Genomic DNA, 9,695 nt, shown 5'->3' on the forward strand with positions numbered 1-9,695 from the left:
TCCCGAGGATTGATGACTGTATTGATAGAATAGGCCCACCTAAATTTGTAACTAAATTTGACTTGCTGAAAGGGTATTGGCAGATTCCTCTTTCTGATAGAGGCAAGGAAATCTCGGCTTTAGTCACACCAAATGGGTTGTATCAGTACAAGGTTCTTCCCTTTGGATTGAAAAACGGGCCTGCTACATTTCAACGGCTGATTAATCAGCTCATTGCAGACCTTGAGGGGGTGGAGGCTTATCTGGATGATATCATCATCCACACCATGACCATGGAAGATCATATTGAACAAATTCATGCATTTTTCAAGAAACTGACCGAGGCAGGGTTGACCATCAACTTATCTAGTTGACCATCAACTTATCAACTTATCTGCACCTCTGCTCTGGAATGACTTGCCTTCCTCTGTTCGACATGTTGACTCTCTTCCTGCCTTTGAAACCTCCCTCAAAACCTATCTGTTTCACAAGTCTTTCAAAGTCTAAGTCCTGTTTTCCCTTTGGTTTGAGGTGGGACAGAGATCGAGAGTATGTCTGTGTACATGTGCGGGGGAGGGAGGGGAGGGGGAGGGGGAGTACACATCTGTGGGTTTTGAATGGGGAGGGAGAGGAATAGGGCAAGAGTGAAGGTGTGTCTGTGTGTGTGTATGTTTGTGTATGTGTGTGCGGTGTGTGTGCGTTCGCATGATAATGTAAAGCGCCATGAGGGTCGTTTACTCTGCTTGATGGGGCTATATCAGACTCCTTTATAATTATTATTATTATTATTATCTAAGAGTGAGTTTGTAAAAGCACAGGTGGTGTTCCTAGGCCATGTAGTAGGTCAGGGTCAGGTGCAACCGGTGACAGCCAAGATAGAAGCCATTGATCGCTTCCAAGTTCCAAAAGGGAAGAAGGAGCTTATGAGATTCTTGGGTATGGCTGGTTGGTACCGGCGGTTCTGCAGGAATTTTTCTGATGTGGTAGCCCCTTTAACGAATTTGCTGAGGAAAGAGACCAAGTTTGTTTGGGATGACAAATGTCAGGCTGCCTTTGCCCACGTCAAAGCGATATTAATGAGCTCTCCTGTCCTCGCAGCCCCGGATTTTCAAGAACCATTCAAGTTGGCCATTGATGCAAGTGATGTGGGGGTTGGGGCAGTTCTATTACAGGAAGATTGTGATGGCGTGGATCACCCGGTGTGCTACTATTCGAAAAGGTTTAACAAACAGCAGGCAAATTATGCCACCGTGGAAAAAGAGACCCTTGCTCTCCTGCTAGCGCTTCAGCATTTTGAGGTGTATCTGAGAACTACCACCTTTCCTATAAAAGTCTTCACTGATCACAACCCCTTAATCTTCATTCAAAAAATGAAAAATAAAAATCAGAGGTTGATGAGATGGAGTTTGGCTTTGCAGGAGTTCAACTTGGAAATGGAGCATGTAAAGGGCAGAGACAATGTCGTTGCTGATGCTTTATCCACAGTGAACTAACTTTGGAAATTCCTGTAGGTTGTTTGGATGTTTTGTTGCTTTATTCTGGGGAATATTAATTATTCTTGCTCACGTGAATTGATCATTTGGGTGTGTTTTACTTTTGCTTGTTAAAAGGGTTTTTGCATGAAAATAATGTTTTCACGATGTTCAAACTTTCTTTCTTGAGGGTGGGGAGTGTTCCGGATTCGTCACTTCCGTTGTTGTGATTCTCATCCACTGTAAACATTTTTGGATCCATGTACTATTATTGTTATCGTTTAAGTGAAATGGAGATAACTGTTTTCAAAAGGTGAAAAAGTTAGTGTTTTAAAAGAAACCGGATCAGGAACCGGACGAAGAAGAAGAAGAAGCGAGGCAGAGCAAGAGAGGTGGGGAAGAAGCCGAGCTGCTTTGAGGTCTTGAGCAAACGCTGGTGAACGGGGGTCACGAGTGAACTTTTGGGTTTCCTGGGAAAGGGATTCTTGCGACAGAGTTGTTATCGCTGTGACAGATAAACCTGTGTCAGGTTTTGCGGTTGATTCCGAAGAGAATCGTTGGAGTGCAGTTACGCCTCGAGTACGGGCCCATAGGCCATTTTGCCTCGCTCCCGATTTCGCATCGCTCCAGGTTTTGCACCTCGCTCCAACCATTTCACCGCATCCAGACGTTAGCCTGGTTTGCGTGTGTAACGTGGATTTTGAGTGGGAATTTGCGGTTCGCCGTTTGGGAGCCGTTGAACGTCCATACCCGAAGGTGTGATTTCCCAGTTGCCTCTTGAGGACACCTTTGCCCATCTTTGGCAGTGTGACTGTCAACCGAACGGGATTCTGGTCTCGATACGACATCGTTCTGACGATCACCGGAGCGAGGATCGACTTTGGCTTGAAGCCGGGACAGAGACATTGGGAATGTTCTTTTCGCTCACTTGGAGCACAGTGAGTTATATTGTACGAAACTGATGGTACCATCATAGGAATGATATATTGGTTGTACAATTGATTAATATTGTTATTGTGCTGTTATTCTTGTGTGACCTTAATGCAATACTTGTTTGTTGGTAACAATTGGTGTGGTTTCACCATTGATCTTTGACACACAGAATAACGCATCTTTCTGCCGTGACTCCTCTCGGGGCTCGGAGGTACACCGTAACCGGGGTTTGGGGAGGAGCACGTAACAGTGTCTACCCTCAGGAGTGCCAGGAAGCACTATCTCTCCACACTCAAGATTGAACTCTCTTATCTGTCTCCCTCTTCCAAATCCTGGTGGCGTCTGGTCAAATCTGTTTCTGGTGTTGTTCCCCCTCCATCCTCTCCCTCACCTCAAACGGCTACACGGCTGACTCCGCACGTGAAAAAGCTGAATGCCTCAACTCTGTGTTTGCCTCTAAATCTTGTGTCCCAAACCCATCCCTCTCTGTACCCACCATACCCAGTCGTACCCAGCTGCTCCTGGACTCTGTGTCCTTTCCCCCTGACAAGGTGGAAAAGTTTCTGTCAACCCTCGACTCTGATTCTGCAACTGGACCTGATGGCATCAGCCCACGGGTCCTAAAATCCTGTTCTTCTGCTCTTTCACTCCCTCTCTCTGTTCTCTTCACCCTCTCTTTTGCTCAAGGTCATCTGCCATGTGCTTGGAAATCAGCCAACATCACCGCTTTGCACAAAAAAGGTGCAAAAACAGATCGTAGCAACGACAGACCAATCAGCCTTCTCCCAATTATCAGCAAAGTCATGGAATCCATCATTGATTCGGATATGAAATCTTTCCTCTTCTCCAATGGCTTGATCTCTGATCATCAATTTGGTTTCAGACCTGGTCACTCTACTCTGGACATGCTGCTTCTGCTTTCTCAACAATGGATGGAGGTCCTCAATGCCAAACAGGAAATTAGAGCTGTCTCCCTTGACATATCACGTGCCTTCGATACGGTCTGGCACCCCGCTCTGCTCACCAAACTCTCCTCCTTTGGTATCCATGGAAATCTCCATGCATGGCTGGTGGACATCCTCCCTAGTCATCGTCAACGTGTGGCCCTGAATGGGTTTCTCTCATCTCCTCTTCCTGTTCAGGCTGGAGTTCCCCAAGGCAGTGTTCTGGGCCCTGTGCTTTTTCTGGTCTTCATGAATGATCTCTCTGACTCTCTTAAAAATCCTCTCGATCTCTTTGCTGATGACTCTACTCTCTGTCGTTCCATTCCTCATCCCTCAGATCGGCAGTCTGCAGCCTCCTCACTTTCTGCAGACCTGGACAAAATCACAGACTGGGCAAACAAGTGGAACATGTCTTTCAATCCTGACAATTTTTTTGTTTGTTTGTTTTTTGTTTTTTTGTGTACTGAATCGAGGCTCGTGAAAGAGCTGACATTTACTTCACAAACAAATCAACCAGACAAACAAAATATATAAAAAGAGGGAGCGGAAGACAAGATGGGGAGAGAAGGGGAAGCACACAAACACTTGAGAGCACACAACATTTGAGAGCAGGGAGATGTATGGGAGGGAGAGGGCTTGGGGGGAGGAGGCCTGGGAAGGGGGGGGGGGGGGTGGGAGAAGTATAAAACATAAGGACACCAAGGACTTCCAGGACAGAAGTTGGTATTTCAAAAAAGTGGAATTGGGGTGAAATTAGCGGGGGTAGAAAAGATCAAGGTTTTCGATGTGGGAAGATAAGAGATGGTGGTGAACAGCTGTTTTAAAGACCTGGAGGGTGGAGTGGGATTGAAGAGAGTGAGGGAGTTTGTTCCAGAGACGGGAGAAAAGAGGAATGAAGGAGTGAAGGTGAGCAGAGAGTCTTGATTTTGGCAGTTTAACCATAAGAGGGTTGCAGGCAGATCTTGTGCGACCTGTAGGAATATTTGCTGGACAGAGCCCAGAGAGAGCTGGGGGGGCAAGGCCAGAGAGGAGTCGGTAGAAGACGGAAAGACCACCAACCTGCTTGCGGTGAGTGAGTGAGAGGCCCTTGGAGTTAGCTTCATCGCGGGAGATTCCAATGATTCTGAATGCTTTGGTTTCAACAGTGTGAAGACGAGCTAGGTGTGAGGCAGGAGCACCAGCCCAGAGGGGAGAGCAGTATTCCATTGAGCTGCGGATGAAAGCCTTGTATGTGGTGAGGAGCTCAGGTGTGCCAAGGAAGGACTTCGCACGATGGAGGATGCCCAGTCGGCGACTGGCTTTGGAGGCCAGATTTGAAATGTGGTTTTCCCAGGAAAGATCATGGCAGATAGTGAGACCCAAAAGCTTGAGTGACAGAACTTCTTTGAGAGGATTATTCAGAAAGTGGATGGGAGGGTTGTCCAGTCGGTCTTTTCGGAGAGACATCGTAAGAGTGTGAGATTTGTCGTCTCTTCAAATTATTGGAGATTATTGGATGCGCAAGATTGGAGGTCACGTCTCTTCAAAGCTGAACTTCTGTGCATGCTTTCGAAGTTAAGAAACTTTTCACAATTGTGTTTTTGTCGAAACTGTATCTTTCCTTCGGTGTGTGTAACTATTGGTGTGTCTTTAATAGTATTATTGGTGTTGGTTTTTCATACCTGTGTACAGAATCGTCGGTTAGTTCGTGTCGCGTATTCTGAGGCCTAGTGTAGTACTAGTAGGCTACCGTGTCTGACCTTGGCTTGAGGCTTTGTTTCTGTCTCAGCGGTTTCTTCGATTGCGCTCGCAATTACTTTCGGTCTCTATTTTTCACGTTTCACGTTTCACATCTGCAAACACTTCAGTCATTGTCGCTTGAACCAAACACACTATGTTGATGAAACTTGGCCACAAGCTTCATATTTAATGCCTAACGAGGGTATATTGACCACATCAAAATCTGGGCTCATTAAGGTGGTCTATGGGGGGTAGGTGGGTAGGGTTTGACCCCCCCCCCACCCCCCCACCCCCCAACATAGGTTTTGCTCTCTTCTCCGAAACTGCACACAAAATTTCGATTAAACTTGCCCACAACCTTAATTGCCCGTGATGTACCAAAGTTTGTTCATGGCATTAAAAATATCAGGGTTGAGGGAGTCTGTGGGGGGTTTAAGTTACTGTTGCTCCTGATCCAGGTGAGCTTCAGGAGTCGTTTCAGGTGAGCCGATATTTCAATCCTTGATATGGACCTTCTCCATTGAGCGAAGTACAGAAATATGTCAAATGTTTAATCTCATCTGAGTGAAATACTTGTCAATTCTGCAACATTTTAATGTTTTGGTGAATTTTGAATGCTTTTTTATTTGTCTTTCCAGTGAAACAAATGGAACTGGTTTCTTGTTCCGACTGTTCCCAGTTGTTCTGCTCAGAAGTTTTAAATCATCACATGACACACACTGATTCTCAAAACAACGATGCATTTCACAGTGTGTCTTCCATCCGCAGTTGTAAAAGCTGTACAGACTCTCTCAAGAATATCCAAGGAATTAAGAGACCATTGAAGTGTTCTGTTTGCAGTAAGGATTTTGCTTCTTCATGGTATTTGCATAAACATCGAAAAATACACACAGGAGAGAAGCCCCACAAGTGTTCTGTTTGCAATAAGGATTTTGCTTCTTCATGGTATTTGCATAAACATCGAAAAATACACACAGGAGAGAAGCCCCACAAGTGTTCTGTTTGCAATAAGGATTTTTCTTCTTCATGGTATTTGCATAGACATCGAAAAAAACACACAGGAGAGAAGCCCCACAAGTGTTCAGTTTGCAATAAGGGTTTTGCTTCTTCATCGTACTTGCATCAACATCGAAAAATACACACAGGAGAGAAGCCCCACAAGTGTTCTGTTTGCAATAAGGGTTTTGCTTCTTCATCGTACTTGCATCAACATCAAAAAATGCACACTGGAGAAAACCCATACAAGTGTTCTGTTTGTAAGAAGGATTTTGCTTCTTCATCGTATTTGCATACACATCGAAAAATACACACAGGAGAGAAGCCCCACAAGTGTTCTGTTTGCAATAAGGATTTTGCTTCTTCATCGTATTTGCATCAACATGAAAAAATGCACACAGGAGAGAAGCCCTACAAGTGTTCTGTTTGCATGAAGGATTTTGCTTTTTCATCGTATTTGCATCAACATCAAAGAATACATAGAGGAGAGAAGCCCCACAAGTGTTCTGTTTGCAATAAGGATTTTGCTTGTTCATCGTATTTGCATAAACATCGAAAAATACACACCAGAGGGAAGCCCCACAAGTGTTCAGTTTGCAATAAGGATTTTGCTTCTTCATCGTACTTGCATCAACATCAAAAAATGCACACAGGAGAGAAGCCCTACAAGTGTTCTGTTTGCAAGAAGGATTTTGCTTGTTCATCAAATTGGCACCGACATCAAAAAATACACACAGGAGCGAAGCCCTACAAGTGTTCTGTTTGCAATAAGGATTTTGCTTCTTCATCGTATTTGCATCAACATCGAAAAATACACACAGGAGACAAGCCCTACAAGTGTTCTGTTTGCAAGAAGGCTTTTGTTCATCTCTCAGCAATGAAAAGACATGAAACAATTCACGCAAGAGAGAATATATCAACCTCACTGTGAGACTGTTTTTTTTTACACAAAAGCACAAACCTGAAAACAAAACGCCTGGCCCCAAAACTATGATAAAACTGAAGATGAACAGAATTTACTCTTCATGGAGAGAGAGAGTGTGTGTGTGTGTGTGTGTGTGTGTGTGTGTGTGTGTGTGTGTGTGTGTGTGTGTGTGTGTGTGTGTGTGTGTGTGTGTGTGTGTGTGTGTGTTGGTTTTTGTAGTGTTCTACTGGACCTTTCTGATGTAGAATGTGATGTACCAAAATGATTATTATGATCTGATGAGTTGATTCGTCCGATTAACTGCAAATAATTCAGAGCAATTCCCATGTTTCTAAGTGCACTCCACGTTCAGGTAGTTAAAGCAGTTTAATAAGTCCTTCCATTCCACGGCATTCCTCTTCGAAAATAAATCGCAAATACAATGATAACATTGGAAGAAAGTACGTATGAATTAATACTGGACCATCCCAATGTGGAATGTGATTTACCAAAATGATCATCATGATTTTGGGTTGATTAGGCGAATTAACTACAAATAACGGGGATGAATTCCCATGTTTTGAAACGCGTGCGATGTGAAGGTGTACAGAGCAGTTTGATGGGTTCTTCCAGGGCATGGCATTCTAATTACAAAATAAATGCCCAAAAAACCAATAATAACAGTTGTATCATTTGGCAATAATAATAACTTTCTCTTATCTTACATCTCTTATATAAAACACCATCTCTTATCTTCCCCCATCCAAAACCTTGATCTTTTCTACCCCCGTTAATTCACCCCAGATCAACTTTTCAGAAATTCTTTTCTGAATTTCTTTTTTCCTGGAAGTCCTAGCTGTGTCCGTGTTTTTTTTACCTCTCCCACCTCCCACCCCCCTTCTCACGCCTCCTCACCCCAAGCCCCCTCACTCCCACAGATCTCCCGATATCCCTGCTCTCAAATGTGCTTGTGCGCTTCCCCCTCTCGCTTCATGTTGTCTCCCGCTCTCTTTATTCTGTCTTGTGTGTCCGTTTGTTTTTTTGTCATTAATGTTAGCTCTCACACGAGCCTCGATCTTGTATACAAAAAAAAACAAAAACAAAAAAACATATGACCCCCACCCCCCTTGCACTCTCCGTCCTGACCAAAGTACATCTGGGCTTCGTGAAGGACAAGCTAATGCTCAAGCAGTACAGTAGGCAGGTACGCAACAAGGCCATGAAGACTGAACAATGAGAATTTGATCCAATATGCCAATGGGCACACTTATGGATTTAAAAGAAGCAAGCTGACCCACAGAGGAGCCCATCCTCTATTGTGAAGTATATTCCACACATCATGTGTTGGGGACACGGAGAAAAAGACGTTTTCATGAGAATCTAAAGAGTCAAGAAGTACACGTGTCGGGCATGGGGGGGGGGGGGGGGGCACCACGTGACCCAGGGCACCTGAAATATATATATAATTGTGTCTTTCTTTTGCTTGCTTCAAAACATGTTGTTTCATGGCTCGGTCAGATCCAGCCTTGGAGACGTTTTTCAACATTTGCCAAAGTAAGAAGAGTTATGGGAATAGTTGCCATTTAATTCTTGTTTGCCTTCAAGTTAACCTCGAGCAGAGTATGATTTAATATGTATCCTTTGATTTGTTCATGCCCTGGCCCAATATGTTTTACTGCCAAGTGTAACACGATTGAACTCCCTTGTGAGATCACATCCCTTGGCCTCGTGGGTTGTATAGATAAGGGCTTGGGGAACATCACTGTATCTTACTCCCACAGCCTTGGCTTTTAACTTTGGCTCCATCACTGGATGGGACCATGGTGGGAGTTTTATGAAGCCCACTTTTTTCCTTCGTCTTCAGCGCAGCGTTTTTTCTGTTATTCCATCTATATAACAACTTGTGTTTTGCTGAGTTTTTAGTGTGTGGCTCGGACTTGTACTGCCTTGTGTGACAAAGCTCTGCATTTCCGGACGCGCTCCACAATTGTGTTGTTCGTTTTTATTAAACCATTCGTGCTCCAAATCTTGCCTCTTTGAGTTTAAAGAGGAATACCGTCATATCTGGTGTCAGGAGTGGGATACATCCAGCTGCAGGTCGATGAGGGCTCCTCAGGTCGGGAAGAGAGGGAAGGCCAGCGCTGGCAATAATAGGCTGAGGTAAGCATTTTTTGCACACCTAAATTGGAAAGCCTCTTCCTTTCCCCTTGGAACCTCTATCGGCTGTGCCTGAGCGTGTATCTCAAACCAAATTTAAGCAGAGCACCAGTGGGTTAACGAATCGAGCAAGGAGGGCGCCCAAGGTTAGGAGGGATACCCCTCAGGTTAAGGCATACCCCGGCGTGGAAGTAGGCTAGACCCCGGCGTGGGTGAATAAGTAATAGGTATAAAGGATACCCCGGCGTGGGCATTGATAAGAATAAGTTAAGCTAGGAAAAGAAGGGAGAACCCCTTTAAGGAATCCCCGCCCCTCCCAAGGCCTTCGTCCAGTCCCAGGATTGGGGGCATGCACATCCAGTGCGTTTTAAGGTGGGCATTTGGGAGAAAATGCATACCCGCAGGAGGGACCAGAGATGAGGTCAGATCTGGAGAAGTAAGAGGGAGGATTATGATGCACAAAGCGCGTGAATCCAGCTGTGAACGCGCTAGCCCGACGTGCAGGCAGGTCGCTATGGCGACGTGGTAACGGCCCTCGCGGGGAACTGCGAGGCGGAGGCGAGACGGGAATGCTTATGTCCCATGCTGTGC

General features: G+C 45.0%; 1 protein-coding gene across 1 annotated transcript in view; it reads left to right on the top strand.

Moving 5' to 3' along the window:
* Positions 1-6,974, top strand: part of LOC137428526 (uncharacterized) — a 108,848-nt gene extending 101,874 nt beyond the window's left edge. Inside the window, exon 8 of the mRNA XM_078777345.1 lies at positions 5,686-6,974. Coding sequence (XP_078633471.1) covers positions 5,686-6,974 — 1,289 coding nt within the window. The remainder of the gene's footprint in view (positions 1-5,685) is intronic.
* The last annotated feature ends 2,721 nt before the right edge of the window (positions 6,975-9,695 follow it).

The sequence above is a fragment of the Myxine glutinosa genome, chromosome 5 (assembly GCF_964187855.1).
Source record: "Myxine glutinosa chromosome 5, kmMyxGlut1.1, whole genome shotgun sequence".
NCBI classification, from domain to species: Eukaryota; Metazoa; Chordata; class Myxini; order Myxiniformes; family Myxinidae; genus Myxine; species Myxine glutinosa.